Source organism: Scardinius erythrophthalmus, assembly GCF_964197995.2.
Source record: "Scardinius erythrophthalmus genome assembly, chromosome: 15".
NCBI lineage: Eukaryota > Metazoa > Chordata > Actinopteri > Cypriniformes > Leuciscidae > Scardinius > Scardinius erythrophthalmus.
This window is the reverse complement of record NC_138235.1, coordinates 29223269-29245989: the sequence shown is the minus strand read 5'-3', so window position 1 is coordinate 29245989 and position 22721 is coordinate 29223269. Positions and strand designations below refer to the sequence as shown.

Sequence of the window (22721 nt, the reverse complement as noted above, 5' to 3'; positions counted from 1 at the left end):
TGGTAGCTGGCCGTTAGAAGTGGTGTCTTAAAGCCTGATGGGTAATTGATGACAGCACATGCTCACTCCCTCCTGTGGAGCTTGGCTTCAGCCTGCTTACCTCCCTGATCTTCAAAAGCTCACTCGCCTTCTCTCTTACTTACACACACATACACTCACTGGTTGAAAGCAAAGAAAAACAACAAGTGTTGCATTAATCAAACGGCCTCTTCTTTCCAAGGGAATTGTAGCACTTTAGAGAAGCTGCCTGGTCTGCTCCTTTAGTAGCACTAGATCACCCAGCCAAACATTTCACCCTCTCTAATGCGTTTTGATTACTTTTCTTCAGCAGGAGTCACACAATTATAATTCAGATGCTTCACTTTTGGATGTATCATGCTTAGAACTGTACAGCAGCCACAAAATATATTTGGACACTTAACAATGTATGAATGTTATTGCATTGGAGAAGAAAATATCAAACCAACCAAGTAGCACTGACTTTACACCAAGATAGCACAAGCACACTTTAAGCCAAACATTTAGAAAAAAATAAGTTTTGGGGTTTAAAAGTATGTAACAATAGATACACAGTTCAGAATTAAAACAGAAAGTGTACTGCAGTGCTCACAAAATAGGAAAAACCTTAGGAAAAAAACGTGACCCCTTTAATCTAAATAATGCTATTAGCTTTGGTAAATGAAAGTTCTCTTGAGATTCTAGGTGAGCCCATGTGCAGATTGAAGGCCAAAGCTTTTTATTCTCTCAGCTAACCTGTTGAAACTGAATCACAGTAAGTTGTTCTGAATAAAGGCCTGCATGCACTTCCATATTAATCTGTCACGTTATGGCCTCTGAGACACATGGCCTTCTGTCATGGTGCCTTGATAACAGAGTAGTTGGCATTTTCCTGCAACATATAAATATGTATAATTCTGATAAGTGTAATTGAATAGCTTATTTACACAGAGGGTGAGACAGAAATCTCACAGGGAGCACCCGCAGTCTGTCTCACACCCCAGAAAATGGCCGTGCACTCCCACAACTCTCTCAAATTGAAAAATGGTGCATTAGGAAGGTCTTTGAGTGGATAAAAGCAACATCTGGTAACTTGTGCTCTCCGCTGATAAGTAAGGTATGGAGACCTTTGACCTACTAGCCTCACCCCAATTCCACAATCTTTTTGATTGAGTTGGGAGAACCTTTACTCATACTTGTGTAAGACAAGGATCAATTATAAGATATTATTATCTCATGGTCTCAGCAAACACTTTGGTTGGAGTGTCCTGTATTTCTTTGGAAATATTTTTTTCTGATATTAATGTGTGAAAATGCATAGCAAATGTTGTAGCATTCCCATTCAACCCAGTGCCAGTTGCTCGACGGGCATATGATGTACCGGAAGTACAACATTTGAAATATCACTTTGTTGATTTATGTTCCTTTGCACACCGAAATCATTTGTAGGTGTGTTATATAAAAAGTCCAATATCAACTCCAAAATAAAAAATATAATTCTCACAAACTTCTCAAACTTGCATCGTTACAAAATTTTATTAGCAACATTTTGGTTAAATCTACCTTCCTCAGCCTTACAAAACAAGCAAAATTATCAGCAAATAATAAAAAATAAAGCACAAACCTAATTCTACACACAAATGAACAATAACACTAATTCAGATTCTACAGGATTAACAAAAACATAAATAGATCTACATTACAAAAAATATATACCATTACGTCTAAGCAGTAAACATAAAAAAAATTAAAAAGGAGTCTGCGGGATTTATAACTTTTCATGTTAATATTGGACAGTTTGTTTATTCAGAATAGATGATACCGGGTGATATAGTTACAGGAGGGGCTACATACACAGTCATGCTAACCAGCCATGTGCACATAAAATAAATGCAAACAGAATGAAAGGACACATCCTGTGAACAGACCCCCTTTCTTGTAAATAAGTAGACAAAATATATCTTTGCTATAATGTACACTCTCAGAAAAAAAGGTACAAAAGCTGTCACTGTGGCGGTACCTTTACAAAAGGTACATCTTTGTACCTAAAGAGTGCATATAAGTCCCTCAAAGGTACATATTGGTACCAAACGTGTACATATTAGTACCTAAATGGATCATATTAGAACCCTTTTGAAGGGTACTGTCCCAGTGACAGCTTTTGTACCTTTTTTTCTGAGAGTGTATGATATTGTGTGGGTGTTTTTTTTTTTTTTTGTCTTTAGAGTGAAATCTGATTAGGTTTTTGTAACTCAATGTGCAAACTCTTACCTCCAGTGTCTTCCATTCCACTTCCTATCCTTGTATCTCAGGCTCATCCCACAGCAGGCATCACAGTGAGCAGATTAATGACTTAAACAGCGCCGACATGGTCCCAAGCTCACCAAGAAACCGAGAGAGAGAGAGAGAGAGAGAGAGAGAGAGAGAGAGAGAGAGAGAGAATGAATGCGGTGCAGCAGGAAGTCTTTCAGAATGACATTCACACAGAAGAGCCCAGCGAGTTGAATGAAAGCAGCATCAGGAAGAAGATGACATGATAGAATGGGAAACAAAGAGAGAGAGATAGGAGATGGGATTAGAAGCAGAATTAATTAGTGCTAAGGTCAGAACATGACAAATTGTGGTTTTAGAAAAAGGGGAATGAAAGTGAGATGAGCAAACAGACTTAGCAACTACCTATGGCACTTGACAAATCGGTTGAGGGAGAACGAGAGAGGATTGTGCATGACAGATTTTGACTGACATCTCTAATTAAAAGGTGCTGTCAGGGGCCACAGTGCAGGGAGAGAGGGGCCCCATCAGCCCCTGAGACTCGTCCCCGGAAATGATTGATGAGCAATTGCAAGATAAACAAGACGCCCCATGAGCTGAGCTGCAAACTGATGTATGCAGGATTATAAATAAATCTGCGCCAGAAAGAAATGATAAAATAAACAAGACAATGCAGGCAGACAATTATTTGCCGTTTCCAGAGGCAGGGCTGTTTGTGTGTGTGTGTGTGTGTGTGTGTGTGTGTGTGTGTGTGTGTGTGTGTGTGTGTGTGTGTGTGTGTGTGTGTGTGTGTGTGTGTGTGTGTGTGTGTGTGTGTGTGTGTGTGTGTGTGTGTGTGTGTGTGTGTGTGTGTGTGTGTGTGTGTGTGTGTGTGTGTGTGTGTGTAGGTGTGTGTGTGTGTGTGTGTGTGTGTGTGTGTGTGTGTGAGAGAGAGAGAATATATAATATGTTTTCTGCCATGCTGGGGTAAAGTGATGGCTGGCTAACAGACGCTAACAGCAGCTGGTTTCATGGCTGAGACTTTGCTGAAGCGCCTGAACTCCCACACTCCCAACTCGCATGCAACAAAACTGCAGCCTCCTGGGACCTAGCCAGACTCTGCCAGCCATAGATGCACCTTAATGCGTGCGCCTGTAGCTTTTTACTGAGCGTGCATGCCCTCACAGATGCGTTATGTGTGTGCGAACACACGGCCGAGTATAATGTGTGTTCTTGCGATGCCTCCTCGCTCTGCAGTTTTTAGTTGTTGGAAAACATGTGTACTGTCGTAAAGAGAAGCGAGCTGGGAGCTCTTCGGATACGTTCACCATATCATTATCAACCAAAAGGCAGTGGGATGGTAAAATGAGAATGAATTATGAATGGAAAGTTGAGGATGTTCTTGCGCATGTTTTCCCCACAGGATGCGCTTCACTGCTTATTTGCATCAGCAAGGCGCTGCTGGTCGTAGGCCTATAAGAAATATATGGCTTTCTCTCTCTCAACAAACAAACAAAGCCAAGTTTTAGTATGTTTAAAGCTGACATGAGTAGAAAATGTACCCAATTTCAACACAGTTTGGCTACGTAACCTACAACAGGGGAATAAAAAATGCTGAATAGCTGTTTGGCTATTGGTTAACATAACCAGCACAATCTTAATACTCTTTCCTGGTCTTCAAGTGAACAGCTCATTAGTATATGTTATATTTGTATAGAAAAAAATGTGTGTCTTTTAACAAAGTACAATAGTGAGTTTCCAGTTTTGACCGACAAAGGCTGTGCAGATTACCATGCCGACTAGTTTATTGTTGTAACTCATAGTTAATAATTGTGCACAATAAGTTCAGGAACATGTATCAAGAAAATTCTGGTTAATGCTAACAAACAGCCATATCACTATTTATAATTTTGTATGTATTTTTTGTATTAGATAGATAGATAGATAGATAGATAGATAGATAGATAGATAGATAGATAGATAGATAGATAGATAGATAGATAGATAGATAGATAGATAGATAGATAGATAGATAGATAGATAGATAGATAGATAGATAGATAGATAGATAGATAGATAGATAGATAGATAGATAGATAGATAGATGTTTAGTTTAGTTGTTGTTGTTTTTTTGTTTTTGTTTTGTAAATGCATTAAAAAAATTAAAGAGAGGTCATTGAAATTATTATTTTCAGAAACATTTCTTATTATTATTGGTGTTAAATACAGTTGTGCTTAATATGTAATCCTGTCAGGATTATTTGATGAAAGATCAAAAGAACAGCGTTTATTTGAAATATAAATCTTTTGTAACATTGTATTTACTTTCTGAATAAAAGTATTAATTCCTTACTGACTCCACACTTTTGAACTGTAGGGAAATAGCAACTCATTAAGTATATTCTAAAAAGCATATACTTATTGTTTAAAAAGTGCTAAACATATTGCAGATTCTGCAAGGATTATGTACATGTATGAAGCAGAACTGTAAGTTACATTACAGAGGTAATATGGGTTTCAAATAGCATTTCATGGTAACTTCAAGGCTATTTTTTAACTCTGCATGGCCATGAACACCTGTATACAAGTCTGTGTGGCGTTAGTCACTGTTACACTGCTGCTGCTTCTCTCTCTGCCTTGAATCAGCCTTCTTTGTACTTCTGATGAAAACGTCCCTCAGCACTAAAAGTTTCTCTTCCTCTCCTCTCTCACCCCACCCAACCCCATCTTCTTCTCTTTCTTTCTTTCTTTCTTTCTTTCTTTCTTTCTTTCTTTCTTTCTTTCTTTCTTTCTTTCTTTCTTTCTTTCTTTCTTTCTTTCTTTCTTTCTTTCTTTCTTTCTTTCTTTCATCCACCCCTTCTCTTTCCTTTTTTCTCATTTCTGGATCTAGGCCACAGAATGGGTCGATGATCCTCTACAATAGGAAGAAGGTGAAGTACAGAAAGGATGGCTACTGCTGGAAAAAAAGGAAAGATGGGAAGACTACGCGGGAGGATCACATGAAGCTCAAAGTACAGGGAGTGGAGGTGAGGCCGTTCGTCCGCACCGTAACACATCGACTCGCTTTGAAATCGTTCAGGTGCAAATAATGGGCGCACTTTAGAAAAGAAGCCCTATTGCTTGGACATGAGCTCCAATTCGGCTCCATCTTTTCTAGTCCACATGTGAGAAAGAAAAAATACACCTCAGCAGCCCAAGTTTAGTTTTCCCTTGATAGCAAACAAAATGGAAGCAATTGTTTGTACCTTATTAAGCTCAGGATGTTTGCTCTGCTCCAGAGTGCCGGCATTAATCTTCCCCCATGCTGGGAGCCACTGCCATCACAGGTAGACTGCAGGGCCCTTTTCTGCTTTTCCGCGCCCTGGCACGGCCCCGCTGTGTGTGTGAGAGTGCTCTTTGATTTATCTCTACTCATACACACATATACACATGCACCAAACAGCGTGGGTGCTGGATCCAGAGTTTTACTCTTTAGTTTTTTGGGGTTTGAACTGAATATCTATCATTTTGTATGGTGTCCCCTGGATAGTTGAGTATGCTGAGGTTATGTGATGTTGTTTTGCATATCCAAGCCCATGATCATATTATACAGTCATATAGATGACAAAACACACACACAGAATATTTGATACACTTGCCAAGATGTGCATTATTCTCTGCTTGCTCTCTCTTCATGGAGCTCTCATTAGACAGTGAACAGACCTCACTTAACAACCAAATCGTTGCCAATCATTTTTTGGCAGTGTGTTTTCTCACAGCAGATGTTTCAGAGGAAGTTTTGAGTTTCTACAGATTATCCGTTAAATTCACCAGCTTTACCTCTTAAGTATAGTTCCAAAAAATAATTTTCACTCATGTTGTCCAAACCAGTAGGATTTAGCTTTAAACTAGATGTTTAACAGAATGATTGCACTTTTCTTTTCCATACAGTGATGGGAACTTTCAAACTCTAAAAATTGCAGAACGTCATCATAACAGTAGTCTATACAACTCATGCTTAATATTGCATGTATTTTGGAGTCATATGTTAGGAAAAGGCCAAAATTGTAGTTGTACACTGTAAAAAAAAAAAAAAAAGAAAGCTGTAAAAATTATTGGAGTATGTTTTAAAATGTTCTACTTCAAAATGTGTAATTCATTGTGGTACTTTCTATTTCTTTGTAATTATTGGTCAAATTTATTTGACATTTCTGAGTGAAAATAGTAAATCCAACAATTTTTTAAATATTTTTTTCTAATTCACTGAAAATGTTCAATTCTCATTCACAATTTTGCATATTCACACACATGTACTGTACAGTACAACACACGCAACAATCGAAGAAATTTGCCATTATTTGAGATCATTTGTCGAATGACTTTTGATATATTCCTCAAACAAAGCTATTTAATGACTATTTTTGTTGTTCTTTTGTGGTACTTTTTTGCGCTTTTTGGAGCTTGACAGCCCCTAGCCGTTGTTTTTGGCTTGAATGATTTTGCAAATCTCCTTTTGTGTCCAACAGAAGAAAGAAAGTCAGTCAGTAAATGATGACAGAATCTTCATTTTTGAGTGAACTGTTCCTTAAAGGACATTTGCAGAGGTAAAAGTTTCTCAACGCATCAGCCAGCAAAGTCTTGTTAAGTTCAGATATATGTAAGAAAAGCTGCAAGGATCTTTGTAGGAAAAGCTGCAAGGATCCTTGTCATGTCTGAAGTGTCCTCTGACCCTCACACACACTGACTATTGCTAAAAGAGCTTTTTAGATTTTAGCTGAGGTAACTCAGAGTTGAACTCACCCACTGAGCTGTAGAAACACTCAAACAAACCCCGCTCTCTCTCTCCCTTTCTCCCTGTCCCCTCTTCCTTTATATCTCTCAGCCAGGAACGCCTGCTTGCATCTGGCAGGCTTATTCTCTAACATGCCTCCATATGTTTTTTCTTGTGTAAATGGCTGTGGTTTACAGTGGGCTAATTTCAGAAGGATAGCAAGAAGGCTTTGGGTACTATGGTGGACTCAGCAGAAAATTGCATGTCTGGCAAGCAGAGAAAAAAAGAGTGCCCAGTGCAAACATTTCCTAGCTCAAAGCAGGCTTAAAGGGATACGGCAGAAAGAAATGTTTAAAAGAACATCCAAGTTGTACTTTTTCCTGCAGTAAAATGTGACCACAGTTTTCTCTGGTCACCATTCGCTTTAAATGAATGCTTAAAAAACGGTTGGACATTCTGATAAACATATAAAAAATATTAAGCAGCACAACTTTTTTTAAATAAATTTTAAAATATATCAAAATATTAAAAAGATTTGATTGCTTTTTAATCAAATAAATTAAGCCTTACTGAGGATAAGAGACTCCTTTTAAAAACACACAAAAAACTTACCAACCCCAAACTTTGAAAGTGAAAGTGACATGTGAAGGCCAAGTGTAGTAACCCATACTTATGCTCTGCATTTAAACCATCCAAGTTAGTGCACACACATTAGGAGCAGTGAGTACTGAACACACACACACACACTGCAAACTGTACAGCAGTGGACAGTCATTTTGCTGTGGAGCCTGGGGAGCATTTGGGGTTTAGGTGCCTTGCTCAAGGGCACCTCAGTCATTTCTGCCGGTATTGAGAATCGAACCCGCAACCTTCGAGTTACCAGTCTGACTCTCTAACCATTAGGTCCATTAGGTCATGACTGACCCCTAATGGCATAGATTCTGAATTTATTTCATAGCCTTCAATTTGCACCTTGTTTGAAGGACAACATTGGGCAGCAGATCAAATAAAATACAAATTCTCAGTAAAATACAAAAAAAAGTTTGATTTGTATCTACGTAATTGAAGAAATAACATATTAATCGATTATGTTGATAATTATTGTTAGTTTTTTTTTTATATATATTTTAGCTATTTTTGAGTGGACTATCCCTTTAAGAAATCCCCTCTGTCTATTAAGAGCCTACAGTCAAATGACTGTCTCTCCATAGGTGAAGCATAATGAGGCATGCTGATCAGATGACTCCAGCAGCGAGTGGACTCCGACGGTTCTGTGTTTTTCTCCTCCTGCTATGAGCAACAGTATAATAGGGGAGCGGCCACTCAGTACGTCCTCCCAGCGCACCCCAGACTGGTGCGATCAATCAGAGCTTTGCTCTTCGGGATAATAACTTTGCCCTATCAGTCTGCCTCAGACCTGTTTACTGCAAACGCAAATAAATGACATGACCTTCACCTTCAGAACCGTTTCACTGAGGGCTTTTTCTCAAGGAGGGGTGTGTGATAGATGTCATATTGTGTGGTCTGTATGTGTTTGAAACAAGGGCTGTCTCCTGGTTACAATACATGAATACTCCTTGAAGTGGCGACTGTGGTGGCTACCCAGCCTCCTTTGCTCTCTCTCTCTCTCTCTCTCTCTCTCTCTCTCTCTCTCTCTCTCTCTCTCTCTCTCTCTCTCTCTCTCTCTCTCTCTCTCTCTCTCTCTCCGTAGAACAGATAAACCTTGAGTCCACAGTAAAACTCCTTGTTCCCTAAAATTGGAGCAAGACGTGTGTTACAGCATTAGTACTTAACAGGGCGTGAAATAGCAGCCTGGCTTCCTGACGTCTCCCCATCACTTCAGGTGAGAGTGTAGACGGTGAGATAGATGAGCATCCCCTCTTCCTCTTCTTACTCGTTCCCATAATGCAACAGGGCCACCTGAAAAAGGCATGTCCATTACTGGTTATCTAGTTTCTTTCCTGGATGTAGTTGACGTCTCCCTCTTCTGACCCTCAGATGCAAAGGCCTAATCAGGAAGTCAACCAGCCGTGATCCCAGCGAATAGCAGACTCATCTATATTCCTAATAATTCCTGGCTACCTAACAGCTTTCAAGGATAGCTGTTTTGTCTTTCTATTACATGGCTTTTTAGCACCATCAATTCAAGGGGCGAATCTGATGAATAATGTTGCAGGAAAAGTGCTGAAAAGCTGAAAAGTTAAATGTGACATACACAGGTAGCTGATCTCAACTCTTTGTGTCTGTGCTGTACTAGCTGACTTGAGGGATCATCATAATTCTGTTCAGTTTAGTTTTTGTGTACTTTACAATGCACAGTTCCAAAGCAGCTTTACAGAAAATTTAGAAATAATCAGGAAAATAAAATAGTGCCTTAAAAGTGGAAAACTCTCTAGTATTTTATATTTAATTAAATTTAATTTAATTTAATTTAATTTGTTTTGTTGTGTTGTGTTGTGTTGTGTTGTGTCGTGTTGTGTTGTGTTGTGTTGTGTTGTGTTGTGTTGTGTTGTGTTTTGGATTTGACATCAAGGGCTTAAAGGCCCTGATATACTCACGCCGAAGTTCTTTTTCGTTCTTCGTTTAGGGTTAAAACTAAGTGTGACCAGCAGTATACTGTTAGTGAACATCCGACGCCGTCCACACTGCTGAGAGCAGCGTTTAGATGAGTATGTAAATATGTGCTGCGCGCTTTTGTCTCAATAACAAGATAAACACACAACTAAATTGAGAAAACAGCAAGCATTTTTTTAAATAAAGCATAAAAAAGCATTTGATCATAGCAACGTGGATATGTTTGCATGAGCTCTGCAATTCGACACTATAGTAAAGCCACGTCATGTTTATTTAAATAGCACTTTATACAAGAGATCACTTAAAATCAAGCAGCTTTACCATATTAAACATGGGAAACTTCATTTTCTACTATAAATCAGCTCTTTTGTGTGTTGATGTTTTCACTCACAGACGGACTGAACAGGAGAAATTAACCGGGAAAAATATCCACGTGAAAGAAGGCGGAGCTCCTGCGCACACCTATATATTACATAATTGCCACAGACCAATTGTAGTACAAAGGTGTTTACCAACTGTAACAAACTTTTCCGGAAAGCTGTTTCGAACACCCAAAACGAACTCCAAACGAAGTTCGTTTTGGCCTGATTTTGTTCGAAATGAAGTCACAGCAGTTTGTTCCTCAGTTTTGCTTGAAGTATATTGGGCCCTTAAGACAAAATATTAGACTACTTGTAAAGACATAAGGGGGTTATCTTAGCTTGGCAGTCATTAATGATAAATTTTTTAACCACAAGATTTTTTTTTTTAGTATTTTGAAATCAGAGTTGAGGCCCTTGATCAACAGAGGATCAATCTATTTCTACCTCTTAATCTGCTCTCTCTTTCTCTCTTTGTGTGACCAGTTCTTATTTTCTGGACCTCGCGTTGTACTTTACTTTGTTAAGCAATTTAATAATTTCAAGGTAAACTTTAGTCAATTAGTTTTAAAGATTTTTGGTAAACAATTAAAAAAGAAAACACTTCAGTGGTTACGTTGATCTCTTTTAAAAAATACTATATGATATCAAAAACTGTGGATGTTGTGCAGGATCTGTAAGTTTGCATAAGGGCAAGTACAAAGTAGAATCAAGGCTTTAAAGCTGGACATCCATTAATTATTGGCTTAGCTTTCAGTTTCCGTCCTGTGTAAAATCGGTTCTTTTCTAATGTTCTGTGGCCTTGTTTGCCCTCAGAAAGTCTCAGAGATTACTGCACTTCAATAACCAAGGTCCTGATGAAAGGAAGACAATATCTGGTAAAGAATTCAGTCTCAGTATATCAGCATATTTTACCTTAGCCCTAAATAGATTAGGTGTTAATTAACTTAAAATATATTCACTAGGTAGAAAGTTAGAGCAGGAGCAATGCAGTGCAGTACCTGCAGAGTATTTTAATTATAGTCACTCATTGATTTAGTTGCATTATTGATTGATATTGATTAGCCATGCAAATGTTTTATTTAGAAAAAAAAGAGTGTAGGATTTAAATTTGTGTCTGGATGCTCTTCTGCAACTGTCCATGCTTTAAATTTTCAAGACACATTCAGTTATAGTTCCTCCCAACAGGGCTTTGTAATGAAGAATTCAGAGGAGAATTTAATTGATGCACTATGGTTCAGTTAGGTAATTTCTCATTATAAAACACTAAAACAGATTTTAGTTGGGACTGGGCAGTTTAGTATTACTTTTTAAAGGTTCACTGTAAAAAAAAAAAAAAACTTGGCCCTGTAGGGGCCAACATGGGCCCTATCTTGCACCCAGCGCAATGGACTTTGTACACCGACGCATGTATCATTCCTATTTTGCAGCCGCACAAAGCGCGCTTTTCCCTCCACAGAATCACGTCGCTAAACTAGGGAATGAACTTGCGCTCCCTGGGCGGTTCAGCGCAAAAAAGGTAGCGTGTTCCGGCGCAAACGTTCCCTCATGCTATTTTGCAGGTTTAGAAAACAATTGCGCCACTAACCAGGAAAAAATAGTTCAAAGTCAGTGGCGCGTTGCGCATGTTATTCATATGCTATTTTAAGGGCGCATGCTTGGCCATAATCAATGTAACGTGTGCACAACACGCACTTTGATTCTCTCATCTACACAGAAGCAGCAGTTTTCATTTTTGCAAATCATACATTATTACGATAGATAGATAGATAGATAGATAGATAGATAGATAGATAGATAGATAGATAGATAGATAGATAGATAGATAGATAGATAGATAGATAGATAGATAGATAGATAGATAGATAGATAGACAATTTATTATAAAAGCATACATCTAGCTTACACATTTACCCAAATTATCATACGACTTTTTAACCGAAGTTAATTTGGGTGGGTTTTTCCATCCCCAACGTCCCTGACGAGAGCGTTGCTCTCCTTGGCTGTGAACCTCTCCTGGCGTGCGCCTGGCAAATCCGCCGTTATGATAGGAATCCGCTTTAGAACAAGCGCGCCTGCTCTTAAAGGGAATGTGAGATGACGCTCTGATTGGTTTATTTCACGTTACGCCCAAACCACACCTATGAATAATGAAGCTCTTCAGACCAACCCATTTTAGATTTGCGGCTGGCGCAAGAGTCATTTATCCCGCCGGGAAAATAGCAACAGCGCCAAGACCCGCCCACAAAGTTAATTGCGCTTTGCGCTTTGACACTTGCGTTTCAGATCGTTAAAATAGGGCCCCATATGTTTTTACATTGCTTTAACTCATCAAAATAATTTAAAATAAAGTTATACAAGATTCAACTCATTTTTTAAAGGAGAACTTGGTAACTTTTTTAACTTAATAAAACTGTCTAGAAATCATTTGGATGGTTAAACTACCTGTTCTGGTGATATTGGTGACTTTCCCCGCTCCCCCCAGCGTTCCCAGGCGGAAAACCAACCTTGCAACTTGGGCACTACCGTCCCGGCAAAATAGAAACTGGAAGTCTCGTGAGAAACGTGAACGAGCGCGAAACACGAATCGCTTTACGGCAATTCAACATAAACACACACGCATGTATGATGTATTACCAGATTACCCACCTCGGTAGACAAAGCTCCACACGATTCAGTTGGCTTGCTCCGATCAAAACAAACGCACATGAGCAGCGGTAGAGAGGGGGAGGAGGCCGCCGCAAGTGAGTTTTTTACGACCGTGTTGTGACATATACGCCCCCCCACAGATGTAGGGGGAGCTCGTGGGGAAAACATGCGACAACATAAGGGAAAATCAGCGAAGAAGTGACTAGAGTTCGCTAGAGTTGCCGAGTTCTCCTTTAAAGTCATTTTAATGTAGTTTAAGTTGAAATAACTTCAAAGTTGATTGTACTTAAAATTGTAACTTTTTTACAGTGTTTTTATTTTGTATTTTAGTCGGTTTTAGTTATTGTTATAATGCTTTTTTCTCATTTTTACGAAATTGTGTGTGTGTGTGTGTGTGTGTGTGTGTGTGTGTGTGTGTGTGTGTGTGTGTTTTCGTGTTCCTTGTGGTCCTTGTAAAAATGTCCCCACAAGATCAAAGATTTCTGGTATTGTCATCCTTGTGGGGACATTTTTACCAGGACCACACACACACCTCCCAAACGATTGATCACTGAACATCATTAACATTGTTCAGTCCTCGTGAGGAAAACAGCTTATAAATCACACTTAGTGATGTTTTTTTGAAAATGTAAAAATGCTGAAAGTCTTCTGTGATTATGTTTAGGGGTAGGTTTAGGGTAAGGGGATAGAATATATAGTTTGTACAATATAAAAATCATTCTGCCTATTATTTCTATGGAATGTCCCCATAAAACATGGAAACTCAATATACACGTGTGTGTACAGGTTTGGCTATACTTGCGAGGGCCGAATGTCCTCATTTATATAGTGAAATATTATGACAACTGAACTGACTACTGAGAAAATTTTATATCAGCTAAAACATGTTTTTATTTCTAAAATCTAGTGTTTTGCACGTTTCTGTGAGGGTTGTGCTTAGGTGTAGTTAGGGGTTGGGTAGGGGTTTGGTTAGTTGATAGAAAATATCATTAACCTGATCAATGGAAGTTTATGCTGTAGTTAGGGGTTGGGTAGGGGTTTGGTTAGTTGATAGAAAATATCATTAACCTGATCAATGGAAGTTTATGCTGTGTGTGTGTGTGTGTGTGTGTGTGTGTGTGTGTGTGTGTGTGTGTGTGTGTGTGTGTGTGTGTGTGTGTGTGTGTGTGTGTGTGTGTGTGTGTGTGTGTGTGTGTGTGTGTGTGTGTGTGTGTGTGTGTGTGTGTGTGTGTGTGTGTGTGTGTGTGTGTGTGTGTGTGTGTGTGAGAAAGATTGTAGCCAGTAAACATCATTGTCAATAGCAATTCCTGGCCATACCATAAATATTTGTTTGTGGACTTAAATAATTTGTGTTTTGAGAGCCATAAGATTGCCCCTAGCAGTATCTGTGTCACCAAGAGCGCCTCCCCTTTCCTGATTAGCTGTTAATTCAGCAATGCTGATACACATATTGCCCTCCCCAAGACCCAACTCATGATTCTGGCATTCTAATAAACTCCCAAACATGTATTGATTTCTCTTAAGTGAAGGTGGCAGGGTGGGCGAGTTTTTCATTACCCAGTGGTAATTATACAGATTGAAATAAGCTTTCTTATTTAGATGCAGCTCCCGCTCTCTTAACCTCCACTGGCCGAGAGAGCAGCACTACCCCAGTGCACCATCCAGACCCCGTCGGTCCCAACACGTTATTTCATGTTGACGCCATCTAATGCGTGATATCAGCCGTGCAAGTACGCGATGAGCAAGGCTAATGGAGCGTGCCTGTAGCTCAATCACCTCTCTCCATTGATAATAATGAAGACAAATGTCAAAACCGCCTTTTTGTAATGCCATAATCAAGTGGGCACCTTCTTGGCGGACAGCGGCGGGGAAGGTTGCAGTATGTCAACGCTATCACCAGTCTGTGTCCAGATTGAAAGCAACAGCTACTTTGCAGGATCAGCGATACGCGGCCGTGTTTATTTGTGTTAACGGAGGCCGCTCTCGGTTCCAATTATCAGCATCTCCTTTCTCCAGGGGGACGTTTGTCTGTAATTGTTTAGAAAATGGCTATTATTTTGCGATACGCCACATGCTGTTGTGAGCAGGGTGTGTCCACGTACAGATGCAGTCGCCGATAGCAACAGCTTGCAAAGCCAGATGTGAGACAAGGGGGAGGAAGTGACATAACAGACTCTCTCTCAACAAACCGCTGCTTCCAGCTCTTGTGTGAAATTAGCAGATATGTATAAACTGATGGAAGTACAAAAGGAAAGTTTCAGGTTGCCCAATTCACCCAAAACTGTCTGGGATGCAGGAACTGTATGGGAGAGCTAATCGATTTGCCTCTCTGTCTCTATACCCTTCCTTCTCTCTCCGTTTGTTCTGTGTCTGCTGTATTTCTTTCTGTGATTGCTCACTCCTGCAATCTCTGTATATCATATGTGTGGAAAGCAGACGCCGAATCCAGTTATGATGTTTCTGAGTGTGCCGTTGCCATGGTTTTGCAGCTCCAAACTCTTGCGAGAGCGAGAGATTTGTTGAAGATTTAGCTCCGAAGGTGCAGAAAGACTGTTTTCCCATGATGACTTGCTGTCTCCTCAAGTGTCTTCAATAAGAAGAATACTCAAAAAGCAAAGACAGCAGAAAAGGAAGTGCAAAATAGAAAAAATATTCGATTGTTTCTCACTTAGAATGAAGCATCACTGTGCCACTATGACGGTGGAATGAAGATCAATACTAGTCTTCCAATAACACATTTCACAAGAGTACTGTACAACTAATTCACAAAGTGGTTTGTCCCTCCATCCATCTTATGCCTTTGATCTGTTTTTATAAACCTGGCATGAGCCAGACTTCCTATAGCTAATTCAAAGGCTTGATGGAAATGCTAGTCAGTGCAGTAACTCACCTAGTCATGTCTTTTAAACCCTGTGTAATTAGTTTTCAGAAAGCACAGCTAATAATCTTATCATCGCTCTGACCCTCTCAAACTGACAGCGGGATTTGAGGGCCTCCTCTATGAAGGTGGATGGGGAAGTTTGACATGTTATGACAGTACAAGATGATTGGAATTATCTACACATTTCTGTAATTTCATTTCCCAGTAATTTAAGATTGCCAGTGTCCCTTTCATTTCAGTTGGAATATGAACTGTCCACACCCAACAGGAAGCTGAATTGGAATTAAAGGAAGTGTAATCAACACATAATGGAATTCAATTTCAGTTCATTTTAATTCTACTCTCTTTTATGTATTGTTATATATACATTATAATACTAACCTATTCATAGTTAAACTGGAAAGACCCAATTTAATACGTTATGTTGTAATGCATTACACTGGTATAACCATGAATATGTAAGCATAAAAAAAAAAATTATTAAAAGAGTTGTGCGCCATTCAAAACCATTCCCATTTAAAGGGCATTTCAATTCAGTATTGAATGATGCATAACCCTTTTAAAAAGTATTTTTTGTTTAGCTCCATTCTTGTGATGCTAATGAAATTACACACTTCACCTTTAGACAGGCTATAATGCATTATAATGCTTACATATTCATGGATATACTTTTAAAGAGTGTAATGCATTAAAACATTACATTAAATTGGGTATTTCCAGTATAACTATGAATAGTAAGTGTTATAATGTATTTGATCTAACTCTTTATGCATTATAATTTATAATACATTACATAAACAAGCTTCAAGTGATGTGTTACCAACATAAATAAATGTTCATGTCGAACATAAAGGCTTTTAGTTAGATGACTTGTAAAATTGAGTGGTCTTATGAATGCCACTGATTGCGTGAGCTTTTTAAAATACAATTTGTGGGCCGATCAGTGGAGCTGTGCAAAAGACATTCAAGGTTTGCTTTTCAAAGCCACTGGAAGAGAAAGAGACATTACTTCAAGGTAAAGCCAGAGACAAGGCTACAGGCTGAGGAACACACTGCTCTTCACCATCAACACCACGTCCCTTGTTCTGCCTCTAATTATTAGCTCTGCTGTGACCTCACCTCCCTTGCCTTCACTCCTCTGTAAAAAAAAAAGACAGAGATCACTGATTGTTTTTATGGGCTATAACACCTTCAGCACTAATACCTGTGTGCCAGTGTAGAGAGAGCATAATGAAGGAGAGATGTCTTTGTTTTGATGTATGATTCTGTGCGCAGCGCTTGAGTCTCTTCTCTGGGAGCGTGGAGCTCACAGCTCATTTGTCAACTCGGCTGATGATGGAATTTCAGCATTCAGCACACAAGTCAGAGCCGAGCGAGTTCAAAGCAACGACACTAAGCATGCAGCTTTAAACTGACTAGCGAGCGCTTTCATAAAGATTTCTTTTTTTTTCCTCTTAGGTCATCTGAAATTCCTTTTTAATTACCTACGTCAGGGCCTGGACACTGTAACAGACTCACTTTCCACCCCTTCGTCTAAGAAAAGAGAGGATTAGCTTCACTTTGTAGTCGACAGATGCTCCAGTTTCAGAGTGATATGTGTAATGTAAAAGTAAGCCGCAGCATAATTGCACTGAGAAAAAGAGGTGAGAGATGTATCGAGTTGTCAGATCAGCGGAGGGAGTTCCCAGGAGGCTTCTCTTCAGAAGGATGTTCATAGAACCGGCTGTCAACCTCTGTTTGTCATGGCTATGTTCATTCATTCGCTCTTAGATCAGTGTTAAACTGTCTTTCAGTGCCCCGGTCTGACTTTTGTGAGTGTCTGCTGTGGGATTGGTGAAAAAGGAGGCAGGCGGCGCTAGAGTCTCTTTGTGACATCATTACTGTTTGACGTTAACCCCGGGTGACGTTATAACTGCGTGTTTATGATTGCGTGTGTGCTCATGTTTTCTGCAAGGTCTGCAGAAATCTCCCCGAATCGATAGTTCAGTGTGATAGTTCTCCCGTACCTGCTCCGTCAAGGTCTCTGTGTGCGGTACGCACCAAAAGATGTTTACTTCTGCGAGTTGACCACTAAGTCATGCATTATTGACACGTGGTGTACAAGTTGAAATTTGCTGCTATGTATGCTTAATAACTGTAAAATCAAAATGTAGCAATGTTCCAACATCCCGTCTTCAAAGGCAGCGTAATGAGCAGCGAGAGGAGTTCAAAGGGAATGCTAAAGTGTTTATATAGAGCAATATAACGTCCACAGAGCTGCTTATTTTACCGCTGATATGGAGGGAGTTGATATTTAACATGAAAGGACTGCTTAAGAGGAGTTTAACAGAAAAAAAAAACAGGTTAAAGCCTTTTGCTCCGGGCAACAGGGGAAACAGTTAAGCACTCTTCCCATTTAGTCCTGCCATTCCCTGGGCCTCTCTCGCTCCTTCCTTTTCACAAATTGATCTGTGTGGCTGTTTTTCACTGTTGTTTGTTCTTGTTTTATTAATCATTTCATTATTTTCTTTTAGTGGTTTAGAAGCTATACTAATGAGTCTTATAGATTTTACAATAAATAAGAACTATTGATATTTCTGTAAATCTGTTGGTAACTTTACATTAAGGTTCTATTCATTTGCATTAGGTATCATGTGCTAACAATGGGCAATATTTTGTCAGCTGTCATTTATTTCAGGCTGTATGTGATACAGTACATCTCAGTTAAGATTTTGGCCACGATTTTCACGGGGGGTTGTTATAACCCCTTTAAGAGACATTAGCCTGCCTCCACCATCTCTTTCCACAGAGAAGGGATATTGACACAATTATAGCAATAAAGCTCAGACACCTAATCAGCATTAAAGACAACATGAAACTGCATTCACAATGCATTTAACCGCTTCAGTGAGACCAAAAGTCTGAAACCATACTGAAAATCTGGAAATAAACAAAGTTTCAGGATTTTTCTCAAAATTCTTTAGATCATCCTCAAATCATGCCGTAAAATATGATCAAACTTGTTTTACAAACTTGTACAGCAAACCTAATAATAAGGTATTCTGAAATTGTTAATCTTTCAGTAGTTTTTCAGTAGAAAAAAATGTATAGAAAAATGTCTTCTGATGAGTCATTAACCAGACCACAAGACCAGGGCCATTTATTTATTTATCACTGCTGCATTTTGATTTCATGCTGTCTTTAACATAGCAAATACAGCTTTTGAGGTGGAAAATATAACACAAGAAGCATTTCTTAGAATATTCAGATTACAGTTCAATCTTCAGCACAATGATCCTCACACTGAGTGAGCTGAAACACTTAAGGGTCTCTTCTGTACAGCGCTGAATCTGTTTGCCTCAACACTGAGGCCCACGGTACGAACCCCCCACTTGCAGCACGTACTTGAGGAAACGCACACAGTCACTCACACATGCACACGGCACACACCACAGCGGTCATGCCAAATCCACTCTCTTTCTTCAAGGATTTGGGATTAAGGAATCCCCTGTAGGAGTAAGATGGATCTATTGGAAATGCCTCTGAAAAGTGGACAGGAGAGGAGGGGTGGCAGAGAGAAGGAGAAAAGAATCAAGGAGGAATATCACGCATAGCGGACAGAGTGAGAGAGAGGGAGGCAGAATAAACGCTATATAGCCTCAGGCAAACAGTGAACAATTGCTACTCTGCCTCATGTAACCCGCTGCAACCTTAAACAGCAAATTTTTTTCAGTCAATTAATTTCTGCTGGTTGGAGATGGAACGCTCACTCAGGGGGCTTTATATGTCTCACTGCACTGAAGGGCATTAGTCAGCAATACAGAGCTTTTTCTCGATGACGCTGGGCACAGAATCATCAACAAAAGCATTATCAAATACAGAAAGCATAACACTTCCCCATAATGCAATATCAACACTCGACTATAACATTAAATGGCTTTTGAAAGTGTTTCAGCTTGTGAGATTGTTTCAAGCGATTTTCTCTTCTCAATAGTGCATGTGTGGGTGCGTGTTGTATACGTCTCGCCGTGTTGAATAGCAGACGGGCTGTGATTCATCAGTCCCACAGCACTATATAAATCAGACTCTATCTATAGAGTGAGAACAAGGCTTTGTGTCTTCTCTCATTCTTAATAAGCTTCAGGCACTGGGGCTGCTGATTTCTTGTTGGCCAATATAAAAAATGGCTGAAGTAACTTGAAGTCTTGGTGAGGTATTAATGTAGGCTTAGCACAGTTGATTGTTTCAGTAAATGTAAACAGGGATATTTGACTATCACTCACAGCCCATCAAAACATCAGGCTTATGCATGAGGACTAGAGGGAGCGAGAATACAAATTCAAGCACAAAAGTTAATAAACAGGTAATCCAAGAACGTGTATAATCCACAAAGTGCAGGCAGAAGAACAACGTCAGGAACACACGTACAGGGCCAACGACCAACAAACAACAACTAACGCACAGAGGTTTAACTAGACAGGTTAACAAGGGGCTGATGAGGGACAGGTGTTGGTGATTTGATGTCATGGAAACTAATGAGGGTAACTATGGTGACAAACAAGGTACAAGGCAAAACAGGAACCAAACATAGGAAGTGAACACGGAAACAATGGGAACTAAGAAAACACTTCAACATAAAAGTCCTTACTAAACACAAGATACAGCACAGGGATTGTGACAGTATTATGTTTTAATATTAATCAAACTCTCATTAATATTATGCAAACTCCTACAGAATGAAATCAGTATTAATGTAATATGTCTAATGTTAATATGTAGTGAAGACTGATGTTTTAATTTATATTTAATGAAATTTTAAAAAATTCTGAATAATTTAAATAATTTATATAAAATTTTATTGAATTATTTTATTGAATAATTTTGAATGTTTAAATTACTTTATGTAATCTTTGTCTTATTTTTTTATTTTTTTTATTGCTTATATTTAGTTTATTTTCGTTATTTTGTTACTGCTAGTTTATTTGAATAATTTCTTTAAAACGATGAAGCTAAAAATGTTTACTGTATTGAGAAATATTTTTTTATCTTTACATTAATATAAATATATTTGAAATATTTTTTTTAAATATTACAATCATTTAAATATAATTGTGTAATTGGTTGTATTGGCTTCTAATATTTTCGGGATTGTGACAACCCTATTAGCCAGCATGTTTTACTGACCCAGACACCCATCAGCCAGTCATTTAGTTAGGGGTCAAAGGATAAAGTTACAAAGCAAGTAAACAGACCTGCTTGGTGGTTATGTCAGGAGAAAGAGAGAGAGACAGCGAGAGAGAGAGAGAAGTGTGGCTGTGAGGAGTGAAGGAGAGACAGCAACAGCATGAATCATGACTTCAATAAAGAGCCCAGCACAGATCAATACAGCCCACAGCAGAGCGAGGACACTCTCCGGCCCACACAGTGTGAGTGTGTGCACAAGACATCAGTGTGTGTCTTGTATGTTAGATGCTTGTGTGTATTAGTTCCGTGCAGGTTTGCCCTTGCCTGTGTGCATGTCATGTGTCTATAAATGTTTGATGGAAAGTGGCTCTTTTTAGTCCAGAGCAGGTATAAGCTTACTCATCTACTGTATAGCACACTATTTAAAATCAGTCCAAGCTATAGACAATTCTACCTTTATGCCTGCTTCCAGGGTTCATATACAGTAAAGAAATGATTGTAATGTGAGTTTAGTCATTTCCAAGTCTTGATAAGTATGGAAAAAAGAAAATAATATTTGTGTTTGCAGACTATTCCCCCTATTAATTGAGAATTTTAACAAAAAAAAAAAAAAAAATTATCATACAAGACAAGTGTTTTCATGCCATAGGAGCAGACAGCCAGTGCAGCCAAAAGTTTAGTGATCGTTTAACAACTATATATTGTTGTTAACATGATAAAACGTTAATACAACAAATTAATAAATATTAAAATAGCAAATTGGTTTTCTATGATGTTATCTGAAATGTTTTCATGTAGAGGTTGAAGTGGTTGATACCTGGCAATAAAGCTTTTTCTGATTCTGAAAAGTGGCACAGGACATTGGTATTTTGAGGTACTGTGAGCCCAAAAATATTATTTGGATAATTAAGCCACTCTTGTAAGTGCATGAATCTGCACATGCAAATAATATATATATATATATATATATATTTTTTTTATGTTTAAAGGAAAACATTTTTACAAAAAAAAAAAAAAAAAGTGATGCATGATCTGATAAAATGGATTTTGACTTGGTCTTTGGATTTGGCCCCTTTAAAACTCTCAATTAATATAGCAAACACATAATGTAGAAGATTTATTCAATGCATTATTCCATGGACTCATACAAAATCTCTCTCCACTTTTCAGGTCAATTATCATGCATTAGGATTGTTCTTCGTTCGATTTTGTTTGGCTGGATTCCACATCACTGAAACCTCTATAGCTGTTTTTTCCTCTTTTCTCTCTTTGCTCTGCGACCTCATCAGCCTTGTACCGCAACCAGAGGCTGGCGAGCGTGAAGGGCTTGCTGGTTCGTAGCCGTCGGGGAGAATGGGCCATCTCCGAGGGGAGAGCAGGGACACAACACTGGTCAATTCCCATTAACACAGAGAGAACCACTAGGGAATGGAGTCCCAGAGACAGTTGCGACTGTGATCTGTAGGAGTCATGACAGCGCTCAGAGCCTATGCTGCTCTGGACACTGGTGCCTTTAAAAGACACGTGCTACACAGTTTAATGACTCCAAAGTCTCTTCTTAGTGAGAGGGAGTAAGGGAGAAGAAAAAGAGACAGGGAAAAGAGAAGAAAGGCACATTATTCCTCTTTTTTCTTTTATAATTTGGTCGATAAAGGTTAAGGACGTGTCATGGTGGTTTTCGTGTCTGTACGTGTTTGTGTGCGCGTGTGTGTGTGTGTGTGTGTGTGTGTGTGTGTGTGTGTGTGTGTGTGTGTGTGTGTGTGTGTGTGTGTGTGTGTGTGTGTGTGTGTGTGTGTGTGCATGGTGACTGAGCAGACTGTATGAGTGAAATCCTGAGATAAAGCTCCATGGCTCTCTGTGTTTAATGGAGCTTAATCCCAAGATTTCACATCCACAGGGTTGAGAATTTAACCCTGATCATCTCACTGAACCTTCTGCCATACAACACACACACACACACTGACTGGTTAATGTGATTTGCTCCTCTCATACACATATCAAAAGTCTAAGAGGTCATTCACACAGGACACATTCTTGCATTCAAAATAGATAGACGTAGCACAATAAAATGTAATAAAACTAGGGTGTCTTGAGATAT

The 22721-nt window shown here is 39.0% G+C and overlaps 1 protein-coding gene across 1 annotated transcript in view; it reads left to right on the top strand.

Moving 5' to 3' along the window:
• Positions 1–5153: 5153 nt before the first annotated feature.
• The window catches only part of camta1a (calmodulin binding transcription activator 1a), a gene marked incomplete at its 5' end in the record, with an annotated part of 162987 nt that continues 145419 nt past the window's right edge, over positions 5154–22721 (top strand). Inside the window, one exon of the mRNA XM_081386879.1 lies at positions 5154–5273. Coding sequence (XP_081243005.1) covers positions 5154–5273 — 120 coding nt within the window. The remainder of the gene's footprint in view (positions 5274–22721) is intronic.